Raw genomic sequence first — 19,798 nt, 5'->3', positions numbered from 1 at the left:
TGTATATTTGATCCAACATCAGAAATGATCCTATGCAGGATGAAAATCTGAATCTCCAGATTTTTCTGTCAAACAAACTAAATTTTTCCACTCTGCCAGAAAGGTAATTAGATGAGCCACTTTGGTAGAATATTTAAGTGCAAATGTATCGTGAGCAGCCACATGAAATCTCCATTTCATAAATTTACATTCTTCTACTTTACAATCATCAGCCAGTTCCCCTACTCTCCAACTTAATCCCTATTAAAAAAATGCCTGACAAAACTTTAAAAACTTTACTATAACCTTCCTTTAAAATCTTTTCCAAAGCACTGTACACTATTAAATCTGTTGTTACCTGAATCACATCTTTGCTAAGTCCAGATACTGAATTTGCATTTTCTCCTCTCCAGTCTTGTGCCCCACCCTCTGCTTTTGGCCCTGCAGTTTCAACACCACTTCCTTCAGCTTCTGGGGTGGCAATTACCTGGTGCCTAAACTGAACACATTAAACTCAAGTTTTGCATTTGACACTGCTGAGGAGAGTTTTCAGTCATTATTAGTTCTGACTTTACACTATGATCAATATCATCACCTTTATGGAAAGCTGAAAATATAATAACCATACGTATAGTTATTTATATTTATTTTATTTATTATATTTATTGAAATTTATTATATTTATATAATATATATAACTAAAATATATTTACATTTTAGTTCATAATTTATTCATCTACAATCAAGACACCCCTGTGCTGCTCAATGCCATCTTTTCCTGGTTTTCTTTTCTGTTTCAAAAATACTTCCTCCTCCTTGCAGAACTGGAACTAAATGGTGACTTGGTGGACTTCCCAGGTTTTTGTTCTTGGTATGCTACCTAAAAACCTCTTTTTTTAAAGAGGGGTTTTGTATTTACTGTAAGAAAACATCAAAGTCATTTTAGAAGCTAATGTATCCGCTTCATCGTCAATAATTCTTCAGTGTTTCAAGAATTACAGTGTGTTCACACACAGCTGTATGCAGTTACTCAACAGCCTCTATGAGAATCATTAAGGCACTCAGAAATTGAATAGTTCATCAAAAATCACAGATTTAGGTTTGTAATCACTGATGGGAGGGGAGTCTGTACAAACACAGCTATGTATGGATAAATTCTCATTTTCTAAGCAAATACTCTAGCACCATGACCTCAGCAAAATTCAGAAAGGTCTGAAAAAACAAACCTGATTGTTATTTGTTAATTTAGTAATTAGGTTTGTGCTGCTGTTGTAGCTTCTTATGGCACTGACTGACAAGTTTTACTTCTCAAAGCTTTCACAGCTGCGGGAGTCATTCATGAATGTTAAAAATTCAAAATGAACTCCAATACAAAAAAAAAAAAAAAATGCTGAAATAAATTATTCTACACAGTAAATTTTATTACCAGGATAGATATGCTTCTTGATTTACATTACACTACTCCTTCAGTTGCCACAGGCAGGCTATTAACGGGGGAAAGAAAATCAATTCTGAAACAGGAGCCAGTAAGCTGAAAGAACACCAGTTTCCCCTTAAAAAAAAACCACAAAAACCTCGAAAATTTATATATGAAGTAGTTTTGATTATTTGTTGTACTACATACAAATAAAATGTAAATCTTCCCCATAATTCATTATCCTGTTCTGGCATACAAACTCATACAGGGTGCCAAAGATAATTTTCCTCAGAAAAAGCAGTACAAGAAAAAAAAAAAGCCCCCAACAATGTGATACCAAAGCTTGGGGTAGGCTTGTTTAAGAACAATTAAATTCTTTCTTTCCAACACATTTAGGCATTCTACATGTACTGTCTAACTTGCACTGCAACAATAATTGTTAGATGCTATGGAAACACATAGGGGATTGACTATTCCAGGATCAAAAGTAACAAGATTTTTTCCATTAAATACACACCTAATTTTTCCAGGCAGTGCTTTGCTGCCAAGGTTGAGCCTTATAATTTAAACTGACTCTCCCAATTAAAACTCAGGCACTTGTGAATCTTTCATTTACACTTTAGGGAGGAAAGGAAATAACTAGTAGAACAGTTATTATCATCTTCAGATGAGGCTTTAAAACTGGTAGAAAATTGTGCTGCTCAGGCACAAGTTGAGATCAGACTTACAAGTCTGACAGGGTGCATGAAAGCAGGAATACTATTGCTGTCCTTAGGGACAGAGAACATCAACCAGAAAGCCAGGACAGTGCTTTAAGGGTTTTTGCTTCTTTTATACACGCTTGCTACGTCTCAGAATTTGGGAGAAACTCACGTTTAAAAAAAAAAAAAGGAAAAAAAAATAATCTGTAATCAACTTCAGTGACAAAAATCCTTTGCCATAAAATTAGTTTCCTCAGACTGAAGAACATGTTGTCACTGCTGTTATTAATATTTGCATAGCTGTCAGAAGCCCAAGCTTTATGGCTGCTTACTTCCTCAGGGACCACTGACCATTATTTGAGGTTCTGGCTGCAGTCTGAGTTACTGCTTTTCAATAAATGTTACAGCTTTCAAATTCCATTACCATAGAGTCTGAATTACACCTCCTCTCAAAATAAAATAAAAATGAGCAGAAACAAGCTATGGGGCTTTGCCACATACACTGTTCAGAAATCTAGCCTATTTAAGGCATTTTTTCATGGAGCCCTGCTGAACATATATATGACATGGTACACCTGAAGGGTTGGGACTGTCAGAGACAGGCAGTCAGTCATAGGGTTGGTAAGACAGGATGATAAATCATGTCTTATTACTTGGATACCTGAACCCCTGCCTCTGAAAGTCTGGAACAGCTAAGCCTAAGGGGCTGTATTCATCCTTTCATTCCCAGGCAGCTCTGCATTACAGGAAATAGAGGAAAAGTGTATAAACTCCTCCAGTAATTCAACAGGAAAATATCCAATGTGTGTGCCAGCATATAACTACTGTGCACTTTCCAGACAAACTGATGCTCTCCACACTACACCCAATAACAGCCTCATTTGTGGAAACAGTTCTAAGCTGAAGATGTCCCATATCACCATCTTTCTAATGACCTCTTACTGCCACATTTCTGCTTGTCCTTTGATGTCAAGGAAGAAAAGATCTCCCAGCTAAATGAAATGCTTTTAGCATCAGGAAATTCAAATGTAGCATTTTCTCCTGAGGGCTGCAAAGCTCTTACTGAGTGAGCACCCAGCTGTGTACCTGTAGCTATTATGGACAGAAGAAGGGTGCTGAGTAAGGGAACCTAAAGTACAGTTTTCGAGAGAGAGCAGGACTTTATGTGAAACTGAAATTTTCCTGCATAGTTTCTATGGTTAAAAGTAATTGGTTATAAGTAATCTATGGTTTAAAGTAATTCACTGCTATGCAGTGCTGAACAGCTCCTATTCTGAGGTCATTAGGTTCACCAGTGCCAAAAATGGAATGGGTGACTGGGGAGTTGCTGGTGAAGAATTCCCACAGACCAGCACACCTTCAGAAAACTGCTGTATGGACATGATCGTCACACACCCTTTTTTCAAGTCAGAAAACAGTACTCCAAAAGAGAACATTTGTTAGAATCACCAAGGATTTATTAAGATTTAGAAAAAAGCCTCCAAGCTTGCTGAGTAGGTAACATGCATAGTAGAAGTTCTTGAGGAAGCAACTGTAAACCCTTGATGCAAATAAGCAATCACCTGCTGGGATGCACAGCTTTTCCTTGTAGTCATGGAAATCTTGAAGAGAACAGAATGCAAAAATAGAGATAATATAGGTGACTGTGACAGAAAATGAAACTAAGTGCCTTGTATAATGAGGAGTGCTGTTACTTCTCCTATAGAGGATGAAATGGTAAAAGCAGTAACTCCAGCACCAACAGCTCAACCTTCCTAATGAAAGACACAAGTACTATTAGCTCCAGTGCTAGCAAAAAAAGAGTGAGTGGTGAAAGGCAAATCAACAACCCAATTTGAAATATCAGTTACCAGGGAAGTAAGGTTGCTATTTCTGCTTCCTTAGGAACTCATCCTTTATATAATCTATTCTTCACAGATCACACTGAATAATGTAAACACTGGAGACTGGTACTCTGATTGTATTTGAAAAACACTAAAGTGCTGAAGTGAGTGTTTAGTCCTCTACAAAATTACTGTAGAAAAGCTATGTGCCAAATTTCATGCTGCTATCTTACTTATTAACATAGAACCTCTCAAGGAAGCCACAGTAATTTCCTTTGCTCTAATAGGAGTAAAAGAAGCCTCCAGTGCTGAGTTGATACAGAATATCACTGTCTGTAACCAATACAATCTGAGCAATGCAGTGTGACTGCACAAGTGGAAAGAAATACAGTGCAAAATAGCTTGGTGTCTAAGACCATTTATACATAGACCAACTTGTGTGAGACCCAAAGCCCTGAACTAGAAGAAAGAGCTCTCTGATCTCCACAAAAAGGCAAAGGTGGCTAATTCAGGATACCAATTTCTAGACCATTTGAACACTAATTCAGAAAACAGATAGAAGACTTCCCCACTTCAAACCAGAACTCGAATCCATCATCAGTATCTTGACTCTCTTGAAGACTCCTTTCATCAGTTTAACAGTAACATCACTTTTGTAGAAATCATCATCCTTTAAATGAACACACTCTGATACAGTAACAGATGGATATCAACTGCTTTTGCATATTGTGAAGGTGAAATCTGATATGCTAAGAGATGTAGATGAATATAAGTATTAGAACTGTGAACCTATTCAGTATTGGCCTTGGAAATGTCAGCCTCTGGATAGGGATAAACCATGACTTCCCTCTCCTAAATCCTAAAAAGGCTCATATATTTTAAATTTCTATCATATACAGAATCATAACGTTAACATAGAAAGCTGAACTTGTTCTCTGAAAACCTCCTTACTCCATTTATCATTCGAAGAACTTATCTACTGCCAGACCACAAAACCTAAGAAATCTATATGGGTAACACAAACTTCAGCTTTTCCCTTGGAAAGGAAAAAATTACAGCATAAAAGAGTTGAGAGCTAAATAATACTTTTCTTGAGTTAGGAAGGCAAATACGGAGGACAAATATTAACATCCTGAAGCAATGTCCACAACTGGACATTAGCATTCCTTTTCCACTGCATAAAATTGGAATAATTTCATCTCTAGATGGAAGAAGTGTTTTTCATGAAAAATTAGAAGCACAGAAAAGGAATTCAATACTCAGGCATCACGATCTCTCAGACAGAACTGTCTGAACAGAGACATTTCAATGTGCCTCAGAAAGAAATACAGAAAAATTCAGTGCCATTGTGGGAGATAGGTTAAAAATCTTAATTAATTTCTCTATGATCAGGGGTTACATTATTGAACATGAAAACACTTTGCCATTAAGGTGCTACACTGCAACTGGAACAGCACAGGAAGAATCTGCAATCTGTCAACATCTCACAGAGAGTAGTTACACATCCTAGAGTGTAAATCTTAGCAATCTGGCATTTGAAATTGTTCTGTCCTCAGAAAGTAGGACTGGTGAGTGTAAAAAACACCCCTTTATATGAAGGGTAAAAGAAAGCAGTATGCTTCAGGTTTGGTTTTTTTTTAGTCTAAAACAGGACATGCATAAATGTTAATAAGTTTCACAAATTGATCCCTAATATATACAGTTAACATTCATGTATTATTAAGAAAAGTCTGGCTTTAATTAACTCAGGGATAAGCTATCTCTTCCAGTGTACTTACAAGATGACTTCTGCACATGACTTCATCATTCATATATTGTGTGTATATATACATATATATACACATACACACACAGACATATATATAGATATATATAAATGAACGGGGATGTATTTTATAGAAACATGGTTTTTGCCACCAAAACAGAAATCTATAGAATATTTTTAATTATGGTTAGCTGGCAAGAATGTTGAGCTTGTTCCAGTTTCCTGAGCGAATCACTAGGAATTATGGAATTTTATTATAATTTATTTTTTAAAAATTAATTCCACGAGGCAGCTATAGCCAAAAGCTGGTGATCCACATAAAGAGATCTTGATAGGTGATGGGGACACAGAATTTAAAAATTCAGCTATAGTAATAGCAACCATAAATATTGCTGAAACCAGCCATCAGTGCATCGATTTTTTTTTGAGTCAACAGCTGCACAGTAATTTCACCAAGTATTTTCTGGAATAGTGAGATGATTCAATGAAGTCAAAGAAGAACATAAATTCTAATACAATGCACTTAGTGTTAACTGAAGTTTGTAATATTGCAGTAGGATATAGACATACAATCTTCAAGAAATTCAGAGGCTTAGAAGTTAATGACTAATGAAAGATTACACACAAATATCTAGGTACAGTCATACAAATTGGTATGGTCTTATGTATGCATCTAAATGCATAAGGCACATTAGAAATAAACATTTCTCTTTAGGAATTTTAACTTCAGATTCTAGAACCAACAGCTTAAGACTGATGCACTACAGAAAGCACAAGGATCATAATATAATTTGTGTAGACAAAAAATACAGCATGCAAAGAGCATTATTTGCATACTTCCTGTATGAGTGAAAACATGGAACTGATTGAAAAGCTAAGACATCATCTTTATTGGCATAAAATAGTCATACTGACCTGTATTTTGATTGGCCAGGAGAAATTGCTGACATAGACATAGAAAGTGATGTTTGGGTTGCTCCGAAAGTTAAATTTTTCACAGGAAAAGCTATCTCTGTATTCCTTAATGTTACCCTTAGAAACAACAGGAATCTCTTCTCCAGATATTGTTCCAGCTAAAAAATATATATATTTATCACAGATATTAATAATCATTAAAAGTATCAAAGTACATTTGCACAAGACACATTTTTAAATTACTTTTTGTTTCTTCATTCTACATTTTTTATAACCCTTTATTACAATTCACCTGGCACATGAGGTATATTTTATATACATACAGAGAATTCACAGAAACCCTTACTCTGGGTTCGAAATATTATGAATTAATCATAAAATTGATAGAAGCAACGTTAGCTTTAGAAGAAAGTTATTATGGTCAGCTAAACAGGTAATATGCTTTCCTCTAGTAATTTAAATTTCATTTCAATAAAAACTTAGAAGTTAACAGCATGGCAGTGAACTTGTCTACATATTACATTATTACCATAGAGTTCTAATTGTTCATGATAATTTTAGTAGCATACCTACTAAGAAGTATTATTTTTTGCAAACATATGGGCTACAGAGATAAGTACAAATAAATCAATAAATAGAATTTACTAACTATGGTATGTTAGAATAGTTCAGAATTACATTGATGAAGATATTCATGAGTTTATAATAAGACAAACTCTGAACCTTCTTTAAAAAGATATTTCAGTAGAATTTCATTTTAAGCATCATGCTTCTCCTTGGGTGTGTTTTCAGAAAGTCAATAGAACCAGTTCAGAGAAACTGTCTAAATAAAGCTTTTTTTCTTTCTCTTAAAACAATGAAGAGTAATGGGGTTCAAAGTTGGAGAAAAATAGATAAGCAGGCCCTTTTATCAGCATACACAGAAGAACTTCATTGTTTGATATCAATGTTAAGGTTAATAATTAAATTTTTAACTTGAACACTGAAACAAAGAAATTAAAATCTCAGTCTCTGCAGTAGTTAAGGAAGCAATTTATCTTAATTAAAATCACAGCATTTCATAACTGTCATTTAAAAAATTTAAATAGGCTACAAGCTTTTCAAAACCCAAGTAATTTTAATTGAATAGGAGAAAAAGTTAACATATTAATGAAGCTTTGTTCAGATTGCAAATTAGCATCTGAGTTTTAAATAATATAATTAATAATGCCATAACGATAATGGCAAAAGAACACATTTGGTAAAGTTTTATTATCAAAATTAGCAACAAAGAGACGATCAGGTCAAAACAGCTTAAAGGATCATGAAATCATACAGGGAAAAGTCATCACACCAAAATTCACCCTCACCTGTAGAACCAACAGACCATGTAATATTGAGGTTGAAGTTGTTTGATGCATTAATTGATATATCCAAATTTTTATTTGACTGTATACAAAAGAAGAAACAAAACATATATTGAAATTAACAAAATATATCAGAATGCACTGAATAAATCTCTATTGCACATAACTGAATATAAACTTTTAATCATCTTCTGGTTTTCATTTTAAGCAGATAGGGGAATGGTACTAATTCAGAACCAAAGGTAAGCCTCCCTTCTGCTTCAGTAAGAACAGGGTACTAGTAAGCAGATAATTATATCTGTTTCAGACTGTGATAAAAATAATGAAAGCAGTCGCTTTATAAAACTACAGAAAAAACACAATACAAATGGCTACATTCTAATTAGAATTCAAAAACTCCTTTTCTCATCTGCTAATAGAGATTTCTTAACTGACAGGTGTACAGGAGGCTGCTAACATGTGTAATCCAGGAGGACACCAATAAAACAAGCCAGCTGATATTTTTAGATTATTAGTTGATCTGAAATAGATCTACTCTTAAGAGTTTTGTCAATGAATATTCTGGTAATTTTTAGTTTTCAAAAAGTTTTCAAATATTCTAATACTATAAAGACACTTGGCAAACATTTACTCATGGTCGCAAAGAATGGAAACATTGATCATGACTCTCCACAATGTGTTTAAAGTTAATAACATTTTCTTACCTGCTCTGGATTTGCTATAAAGTTTATGGCAGTGTGATGGCGATCATCCTCTTGTAACAAGCTGAAGGTAAACTGGTAATCAATCAAAAGGCTGTCTGTGGGCAAAACAGAAATTAAAAATGAAACAGATTCAAGTGTAACATATTAATATGTTATGCAAGCACCTAAAAGTTCACTGTTCATTTTTTTTAATATGCATGAACTAATCTACAAGTTGTAGTTATCCACATGACTTTCACTGTTTAGCTGTTTGCACTCTCTACAACTCCCTGAAAGGAGGTTGGAGCCAGGGGGGGGTTGGGCTCTTTTCCCAGGCAACTCTCAGCAAGACAAGAGGGCACAAGAGGTCTCAAGTTGTGCCAGGGGAGGTTTAGGTTGGACATTAGAAAGAATTTCTTTACTGAGAGGGTGATCAGACATTGGAATGGGCTGCCCAGGGAAGGGGTGGATTCTCCATCCCTGGAGATATTTAAAAAGAGACTGGATGTGGCACTCAGTGCCATGGGCTGGGAACTGCAGTGGGAGTGGAGCAAGGGTTGGACTTGATGATCTCTGAGGGCCCTTCCAACCCAGCCAATTCTATGATTCTATGATAATGTTTTGAAGCAATTAAAAAAAAAAAGTGAAGCAGTAAGAAAAAAAGTAAAATTAAGAAAAGTAACTAAATTAAGAAACAGAATCTACATTGAGTCAGAACAGCCATTACAGGTATCTTGAAACAGTCTTTCTTTGCAAAGTAATTATTCCAAAATACAGTATCAAGTGTTACTAGGTACTTAAATTACTCTGAAGTAATTATCCAAATACCCTGTTGAAACTGCACTTAAGTTTTACAGTTATACATACTTTGTTGTGTTACATAAATGGTTTACATAGCTCTATTATTATAACACATTTTAGAATAACTCGGTTTAAAGTTTTGGAAAAAAAGTTGTCTCTACAGTAAAATTATACAGTATGAATAGATGTCACTGTAGTAAGATTGTTAACAATAAAATGGCACAGTGGAATTCCATAGAAATTGTGACCATCAAGCACATCCTTTCTAAACTGCCAGAATTCTAAGAGATGATGTAAGTGGCAAGGGATAGAAACTCTTCATACATGAGAAACAAGTGGCAGTTTAGCATTGACTCAAACAGATTATATTTCACTTCCAAATGACACTTTTTCTGCACATTTTTCATTCAATCTGTGAAAGGAATGGAGCTTGCCAGACAGTTCCTATTTCTGCCATTCTGTCACTGCCCACTAAGAGCACTCCCCTGCCAGACAGCTAAAACTGGTACATGGGCAGAAGAGAGAAAGGGCCTCAGATTACCCAAAATATACTTAAACCTTCCTGAAAGAAACATAAAATGATTGGGATGAGTTAGAGGTCATAAGTTTTGAGCCCTCCCACTGTGCTCCTGAAGATGAAGGAATGATATTAACCTTTACTTAGGCTATAGCAATAGGAATTACTAAAAAGGAACTTTTCTGCAGGGGGAAGGGGTAGGAGTGGATTTGTCAGGGTGAAGCAGGTTTCAGGCTCCTATAATGTAAGAAAAAGGCCCAGAAAGCAGGGATGGCTGTTGCTGCAATCCAGAGGGTGCCATGTAGAATCCCAAGAGCAGTGTTTAGTGCAGTCACATAATCAAGAATCAGCAGAGCTCTCAGAGATGTCAATTGTGTGAGCAGATTCATCATCCTCGTGCAGCAGTCACATGTGAACCAGAGATTCATGCAGGGGATGGATCTAGAATGCTCTGTTACAGGGGCAGGTATCTTCAGATCTAGCATTATAAATCTTCTAGCTCTTTGACCATTATGGTCCAACAGAGATCAAAAGATTCTGTTTTTTCCTTCACCACAGGAAATACAGAGGTGCCTTGTTAGTATACGTGATTCAGATTATTATTTAGTCTGTGTTAAAATATGGCTAGATGGAAGTAACCTTGAATCTGTTAAATAACTCAGGTCTTGTTTTGATCCCTCTCTTGCTGACATTCTACTGTGCAGCAACACCATAAGAGCAGTGTGTTACAAATAAGAAATATGTGATCATAAAACAAAACCAGTAAATACAGAGTGAAGTATTAAGGCAAGGCTAGAAATAGCTGTGTCAGCCTTTTGTTGGCCTCAATTGTTTGCTTACTGCTAACAATCACCTTTTCTGCAGCAACACAGCACCTGAAAAAAATTCACACTAGTGTATCCCATGGAAAGCCTGACACTGGAGAAAACAAACTTACTGGTCAATGATGCACAAATTGTCTTCATAGTTAAAGAGACCGGGAGAAGGGAGGAGATGCATTAGGGGGTTTTGGCTCATTTGTTTATTTTTATTTTAAAGTAAGCGTGGAAAGAAAATTAGAAAAAGAAAAGCAGTTACATGAAAGGAATTTCCATGACCACCTGAAAGATGAGAAATCTACTTTTTTCAGTTACTACTCATCATAGTTCCATTACTCAAATAAGAATAAGTTTACCTAGATGCCTTAAAGAATGAGTTTTGATCAGATAGTTGAAAGGCACTTTCATATTAAGACCCCATTTATTTATTAGTGCTACTGAACACTTTGTAGCCATTCAAATCTAATTAAGAAAGTCTCATTGAGTCTGTTAGTAACAATCTGACACATCTACATATTTAACAGTATGTTTACCATTGCACCAGAATATACTTAAAGGTAGCAGGTCAGGAAAAGCTGGCAAGTAGAAATTGAACCCTATTAATGGGATTAATAAACCCTTTAATCACCATGAGTAGCGAGGCAAAAAGGTTAGAAATAATGTGCAGATATCCTAAATCTCCTGATCTTCTTAACTTGGGGTGCCACGAAATACAAATGACTGCTTTAGCATGAATCTTGGAAAGCCAACTATTTTAACTGTATAGCAGACTAGCACCACAACACACACCTCCAGAAATTCTGGCTACTGCAAATGCTAAAAGATGCAAGCAGCAGCATAGTCAGGTTTTCTGAACAAGGTATTGTTAACCTGCTCACAATGGAGAGAAGATAAGCAGTTAAAAATGTTATGTTCTTCCTCTCCGTCCAGCTCGTGCCCAGTCAGAGATGCAGAGCAGCAGTGAATGATCAACAGGGATTTACATTTTAGTCCTCATTGTATGGCAAGATTGGGAATAGACAGGACTCTTGTCTCCCAATCATATATAAGTAAAAAGCTTTTTTACACACAAGTTTAAGAAATTCAAAGTAACTAAGTCTTAAAACTGTATCACCTATTTTTCCTGAGATTTGTTGTTGTTGCTATTGTGTTGCTTGTTTGTTTGAAATTTCTCTTTTACTTGCTAAAAGCCAAGAAAACAGGAACTTTTTTTTCAAGGAATGCAGAAAAATCCTTTTAAAAAAAGGATAAAATGTGTTAAACTATACAGATTATTGTAACTTCACCATCAGTAACAAACCAGGAAAATACAGCCTTTTTTTTTTTTCCCCCCACTGTATTTTTGCCTACAACACAGCTGAAATACTAAGTCACAAAAAATCATTAACAGTTGGATATTCATGCCACCTTTTATGCTCAAGATGTCCAGAAGTATTTTATGGAGTTATTAATAAGCAACTCCATAAAATAGTATCACCCCATTAACAGTGATGAAGATAGTTGTATATTCCACACAGTAGCTATCAGCTCCTTTGTAGTACTCAAAGATCCTTGAGTACCACTACCAAGTGCTACAACTGCTACTACTAACAGCTTGTGTTACTCAAGAGTCCCAAGAGCCAACACAATGAACTTGCCCTGAGATTCTTGAAAGGTGCCCAAGGATCTCTAACTTATGCTAAACCATCCTACAAACTGGTAAGAGAAGATCTTCACCAAACTGCTCAGAAGCAGCACAATTCTTACTACTAATAGACACAAATTATATAGTTTTTATTCCAGAAAGATCCTCAGTACAGAGGGACAAATCATTAAATCTCTATCTTGGCCACAGAGTGGATGCTGCAGAAGAGAAATACAGCTCTTTTAAAGATGATTCTATATTCATGGAAAATTCCTATAACGTGTATGTCCTGAATGAAGTGGAGAGCAGTGCCTAATGCAGTTACATGGTTCAACAATGCCAACAAAGTGGGGTGCAAATAAAAGAACCAACACTGAGCAAACACTCTTTCCATCTTTCTGAGGACTGTGAAAGTCTGCTGAAGAAGTTTCAAAACTTGGAGGAAGGTTTATTTTCATAGTGAGGATATTCTTAGTTGGCCAGAACTTGGGAAAGATTCACCTGAACTTATTCTTAAATGAAACAATTCATATCTTTGGAAGGCTCTAAAGCTACATTAGAATATAAATTAATAGAACTAAGTCTCTCCTCCACCTATTGCATCCTACTGCTCTCTTTCTCACTCCCCTTCCTCCCTCTCTCCATCTGTTTCAGCCTATACCACAGGAGAGATTTTCCTCATATTCAGCAGCTCTCAGGGGAAACACAACCTCCTTTTTTTCCAAAAAGTTTCACCTTCTGTGAAATGCTGTGGGTAGAGCAGCTTTCCTCCCCACTGCCAAGCCAGAACATAACCCTAAAAATTAATCTTTGACAATGTGTTGTGAGTGCACATAAACAACTAAGCAGTTACACAGTACATCACACTGCATTTCCCAATTCATAGTGCCATTCAGCCCTGACAGCTTAGCCTGGAAATAAATACAAAATTTAGAGTAAAATTTAGTTGTAGCAATACAGCCTGTTCTGAATAGTTAAATGTATAAGTAGCTAAATGTATAAAAACTAAATGTAGAAATAGTTACTTAAAGTACATTCAATATTTCCTCTTGATATATGTTGTTGTGTCTATTTAGAATCAGAAAGTTAGAGAAGCCTGAGATTTTTCTGCAGCTATTTTTGTTTCTACTTTAAAACTTTAAACCTTTAAAAAAGCCACCATGTTTTACCCTTTACATAAACACATGAGATTTTTCACAAGGGCTTGTGTTTATAAAGACACACAGAGAACAGATTGCTTCAATTAGGAAAGAAATTTGGATCACATATAAACAGAAACTAAAAAAATCTCACTGCATTTATATTGCAGCATTGCTTGACAATGAAAACATGAAGATAGCAAATACTAAACATAATCAAACTGCCACAGGAGCAACACCCAACTAAAGCAATGTCATCATTTTCATCTGGCTGACCTACAGAAACAATATTTTAAAACTATTTTCAAAATCTGGTGAAATGTGATTTCACCAAACCAATTCAAACAGCACTTCTATAAGAGGCAGCAACCAAAAATATCATCAACGACCATAAACACCCAAAACTTAAATATACAAATGCACAGAATTGTATCAGTGAATAACAGAAGAAAATGCCTTGTTCTCTAGAAGAACCATGATGCACTTGGTGGTACATTCTGGTGACTCTTTTTTCTGTAAGCATAAAAAAAAATCTAGAATATGAATTCCACCTTCTTTTCTAAATATTTCTTCAATCTAAATTTAATTCTCAACACATTTTAAATTCACAAAGTGTCAGTTAGCTGTAATTATTTTCCAGACAGACTAAGTGGTTAAGCATCCTCAGCACTGTATAGACTCATCTACGGATAAACAGGATGAGTGTTACATTCTTTTATTTCTTAAAAAGCTAAATGAAAAAGAATTTACCTGAAACAAACCATTTTCTGTAACAATTACTTCCTCTCCTACATATCATTGATATTTTGGAAACATGCAGAAGACAGTGTCATCTTAGTTTTGGATTGTTTCAGTAATATCTTAATATCCAGCATTTCACTTTTTCGTGCCATCAATGTCCTCCATGTTTATATTTTCCCATTTAGAACATTTGAAATAAATATTTTTAAACAAAATATTAAGTTTCCCTAGACCAATGGGTAAGGGAAAGAGACAGAACCCTTATCACATTACAACAGCATTAATTCCTTCCTATTCTGTGCTGGTACAAAGGGCTGTAAAATGTCCTGAGTGTGTTGATGGCTCAGATATGCACCCCAGACTTTCATCTGAAATCTGATCTAGGATACAGGTGATTCAAGTGGCAGCCAGACAGAATTTAAGCAGCAACACACTGTGGTGTAATCTAATAACTCCCAGAACTTTTATGCCTAAATTTCCAGAGGAAGAGTTCTTGAGGACACAGAAATCTCCTATACAAACTCCAAGCCCCACAGCTCAGATCTTAATTCCCCACCACACATAGCACTGAGAACCCACAAGTTGGGTATTTTTGAGCCAAAGCTCAGGGGGTCAGCCCAGTGCATCCTAAACACAGCTCCTACAGAGTTCAGCACAAGCATCAGCCACCACATCACTGGTGCAGCCTCCTCTTCACAGCTCCCACCAGGAGAATATGTTGCAAGCTGCTGCCTTTTTAATAGTAATAAACCAACCTCCTCCTGGTTTTGCCTGGCAAGGTGTGTGCCCCATCACCTTAGTGCAGGCAAGGGAGAAGCAGCAGCACAAGGATTAATACCTTGTGTGGAAAAAGGATTCAGTCTGCACAGAGAGAGAGCAGAAGTCAAAAGACCCAGGCACTCACAGAGAGAGAGAAGTCCTGCAGTCTAATTTCTATACTCAGGGATGTTGCTTCATTTTGTATTAAAATCGTGGAATAAAGTAGAAAAAAAAGTGCTGGAAGATAAGAACACAATAACATCCTGACATCATCAATGGTCAAATATAACAAGGACTTAGGGTTATTGACTCTTTTCACATCACTATTTTGATTTTTTCAAAATCCATGACTGCTTTCACAAACAAAAGGAGTCATGAAAATAGATTCAAAACGTCAGTAATGAGCACATGTGAGAACAAAGCAATAATTAGGTGAAGAAAGCCATTTAATTAAGTGAAGAAAATAAATTTCAAAGCAATCATCTAATCCTAGTTTTGTTGTTAATTTTCAATAAACTTTTTCTTTAGTGAGGGCCTGTGGCCTTTAATATGGCTAATATGCCATGATATGGGACTTTTATACTCATACCTGACAAGGAACAGACGTTTTCCTGTACTTAACCTTTTGAACTAAAATAAAAACTTCTAAAGTTTACATAGTATTTTCTAAAATGCCAGAATGCTGCCAAAAAACTCTACTTTAGTATTTCTGAGTGCCACTACAACTCTTTAGAAATATATATAATTACACTGGAAAATAATTTTTAATTATTTCTTTTAATTGGACCTGTTTAGTACAAATTAGTGATAAAATTTATATAGAAAACAGTATGCTAAAGAGGAGGATTATGACTGTAAAATGAACCACTAAAGTCAAGGGTGCTTGTGAATTAATTTTGGGTGAGTGCTCACTTAATGGGCAGCTATTCAACACTTTGTTCTACATTCAGCACTCAGTGTTGGGCCCATGCCTCATTTACTACTTACTACACAAACCCTTTTCTAAAGACAGGATTAATTTCTAATGTGGCTTTCTATAGGATTCATCACTATCACTTCCCAAGTTCTTCAGAAAAGTTAATGAATCCATCACGTTACTGTGAGATGAGCAGACATTATTAGTGCCATTCTATAGGACAGGAAATGAAATTAAGAGACCAAGGACAAAGAAAAAACATTTATCCCATGTAGCCAATCTGAAATAACTAAAGCTTGATTTTTTATAACATTCTGAATTATTAAACACCACATATAATCATTCTTATTTTTCAGTTCCTTCTAATATTCATTGCAATTCTTTCCATTTTTGTAACAAAATGAGAAAGGAACATAAGTTCATCTTTCCATTACATTGTCATGGATTCACCCCCTATAAATTCATTCAGTGCATCGTAGAGGGAAAGCTCCTTGGGAAATACTATATAGCTCTGCTATTTAAAGTTGTACAATCGTGCCCTAACAAAGAAGCAAAGAAAAAATTATTGTGCCAGCAACCCTCTTTCACTCTCCTGGAAGTCACTACCTAAGCCACTGGAAAGTGTTCACAGATTTTCCAACTTCAGGCACTGGGCATTCCCCCATGGTTGCTGTCACATTGGTTTTTAATACACACTTCTGAAACTTAACAACAATGCAAAGTATTTCCATGCATATACAGAATTCCTGACAAAAATGACGATTTTTCCTGTTCCAAAAGTTAAAGCTTAGCAAAAGTTCTAAGCCCAAAGTATTGCAGTGTGTGTCATAGGAACAGAGCATGCAACCAGCCCCATCCACAACACAGTCACATTCCCAGCTACAAGGTACTTATGACATTTTATAAATGTTAGGTAAGGATCACGTGATCTTTAGCTAAACAATGGCTAAAGGGGGTTTTTTTCCACTTTTTTTTTTCCCTGATAAATAAAAATTATGTTGAAAATCAGTGCAACACACAAGAGATGTCAGCATGGCCAACTTGAAATAGTACTGGATGGTTGGATAACAACTAATCTGAAGGAAGAGATGGTACCCCCAATTACAGTACCACCCATGAAACATATCAGTAAGACATTTAATAGCAAAGGAAGGGTAACAAAAAGATGGAAAGCTTCTTCATTCACTGCAGGAATGGCTGGCCTTTCATACAACCACGTACATATCAATAAAAACTTTTAAGACTACAGTTAAGAAATTGTATTTCAACCATTCACTTCCACCAGTAGCATTATTTCAATATCTTCATCACATTAAAAAGCAGCCATACAATTACCTGCTTGAGTTGGTACATATTCATCACCATTCTGTACACCTGAACTACAATAACTAATTTTGTGAATAGAAACCTCATAGTGCTGTTGTATTTTTATTTCTTGAAATCTCTTCAGGTTGTAAGAACCTTCCTCACAATTTCAGCATGAGATCCACCACAGTCAGTCTTCCCACATTTTTCTATTTAGGGAATATTCTATTCATGCCAGTTCTAAAATTCATACTCTCACTTCTTCACAGCACAGGCAGTTTGTCTCTCTCTCTCCTACTCTTTCTTGTTCTCTATTTCCAGTAAGAGTTTGTTGAGAACAGTCCTATTCATAATCCTCTCTTATCAACAAAAATGTTGGTTTTGAAACCAAGTTGCATTATCAAATGCTATAAATCATATTCTCTTGTGACCAAAATAAATTCTGCTTGTATCACAAAGTTAGGGGGTTACCACCAGACCTATTTTCAGTCTGGATAATTACAGTGAACTTTCAGATCAGCTGCCTGATTCATTCCTCTGTCATCTGCATCTAACAGTCACCCACTGCCTCATTCTCATTGTTATGTTGAAATCTGCTGGTGTTTGACACTACTTGTCCATTGTAACAAAACAAAAAGTCATTTACTGTGAAGTCCTTACTATAAACCAGCAAAACTTGCATTTTTTGCTAACTGTAATAGGCCGAAAGGGCTCCAAAATACCCCATTGCTTACTATTTATGTGCCCTTTTCCATACAAAGAAAGAGCATATGAGAATGATTTCCACACAAGTTGGATGGTTTTAAAAAACACACAACAACAATTCATTGTTTCTTTTGAAGTGCTTTAAAAAGAACTGTACTAAATCAAGCAACCAAATTTTATTTTAAATATCAACAGTTTAGAAAAAGACCAAGAAAATTATGAAGAAAATAGTAAAAGTTGCAAGAACAGAGAAAAGTGAGTGCATCAGCTGGCAGTTATTTAAATGTCAAGTTTATAAAAAAGGTCTCTATTCCTCTGATGATAGAGCACTTCAAAGCTCATGGCACAGGCATTATGATTAGCCAAGTGTTATTCCTTGACAGGAAGGGGTGCCCTGCAAAGGAACTTCTCTTTTGTCACAATGGGCAGCCTTTGCAATATCTTAATTCTTGCAATATTCTTGAAGTGTTGGAAGAGTGGCAGAAAAGTCCGACCCAAATTTAAAAAAGTATCTAATGAAAATAGTATGGAATAATTTCTTCGTAACAGTCTAAGTGCTTCATCTGCTTTCCAATGTTTGTATTAATAATACACGCCAGCTTGCAACATAATTTTGCAATATACTTGCATGAATACTCTCTCTAACTTTATCCTGACTTTTTTCTCTAGTTGCATCTTGTTTTCTCTAGTCTATATGCATTGAAGAGATGGATTTGCCAGCTCCAACAACTAAAATGGCACATCTGAGAAACAACACTGAATTATTGTTTGAGCTCATAAGGTGTTGCCAAAAAGGGATATTTCTTGTCACGTACTAAATGAGATCAGTCAAATTCTAATGTGATTTTAAGTCCTTATCTGATAAAGTTCATTGTATTGTATAATACCTGCAAATAAGGTACTTTATTTTCTTTCAGATATAAAGCAATATATTTTTATTTCTAAAATATTTCAAAGCCTTTTAAAATAGAACAAATATGGCAAAAATAGAAATATTTTTAAAAGTCGTTTATGGCTTTACACATATATATATATGCTCAAGCTTTCATAGAAATTCAGAGGCTACTCACACAATAACTTCTATATGAATTGTTAGCAGAATTTTTGTCCTGGTTCTCAAACAATGGAACACAGATTTCAGTGATTAAAAAAGCAACGTGTGGTTGATCAGGCCTTACAAGGAGACAGCATATGCACTTTTTGAATTGGCTTTAAATACACACAGCTAAGTAGGTGCCCTTGTAATATCTCAACATTTTCAAAATTCTTATTCTTCTGTTTTCTGATTATTTAGTTGAACTTTGCTTAAGAAACCTTAAATATACAGTCCAAATGTCAGATCTTACCCCATGTTGCTTGACTCCATGTGATCGGTACAAAATACACAATGTAAATTGGAGTTGAGATGTTTCAGCTTTCCTGATACTCTGCTGTTTCTCAAACAATTTTAACATGTTAGTTCTGAGAACTAAAATCTCCAATAGCAAACAAATGCAGAGAACCTTCTGAAAAGCTGCACTACATACTGAGAGTATATTTTAAAGTCATGAATTGCAACAGGTACTATATTAAAAAAATAGGATACACTAAAGCACCACACTTGCCCAAGAGACAGTAGAAGGTTTTTGCATTTCAACATGCAACACGAGCACCTTTTCATTTAAAATACCATCAATTATATTTAAAGTAAAATATGTGGATTAAATGTTCTCATTGCTTTTTACTCATGCTAAGAACTCAGTGCCAATTCAGCAAACCTGTTGATGATATATTAAAATGATAAACGTTTACAAATGAGATTACATAGCTATAATATGGCCTGATCCAGTCTGCACAGCCTTTAA

At 35.4% G+C, this 19,798-nt stretch overlaps 1 protein-coding gene across 3 annotated transcripts in view; it reads right to left on the bottom strand.

The window, feature by feature from the left end:
• ATRNL1 (attractin like 1) overlaps positions 1–19,798 on the bottom strand; it is a 462,013-nt gene that overhangs the window by 272,134 nt on the left and 170,081 nt on the right. For all 3 annotated transcript variants that reach the window (XM_071749487.1, XM_071749488.1, XM_071749489.1), the window contains exons 22-24: positions 8,651–8,745; positions 7,950–8,028; positions 6,601–6,758 (exon numbers count right to left, since the gene is read on the bottom strand). In XM_071749487.1, the coding sequence (XP_071605588.1) occupies positions 6,601–6,758; positions 7,950–8,028; positions 8,651–8,745 (332 nt within the window). The remainder of the gene's footprint in view (positions 1–6,600; positions 6,759–7,949; positions 8,029–8,650; positions 8,746–19,798) is intronic.

This window comes from Heliangelus exortis, chromosome 7, assembly GCF_036169615.1.
Source record: "Heliangelus exortis chromosome 7, bHelExo1.hap1, whole genome shotgun sequence".
Lineage (NCBI taxonomy): Eukaryota > Metazoa > Chordata > Aves > Apodiformes > Trochilidae > Heliangelus > Heliangelus exortis.
This window is presented reverse-complemented; position numbering and strand designations above follow the sequence as displayed.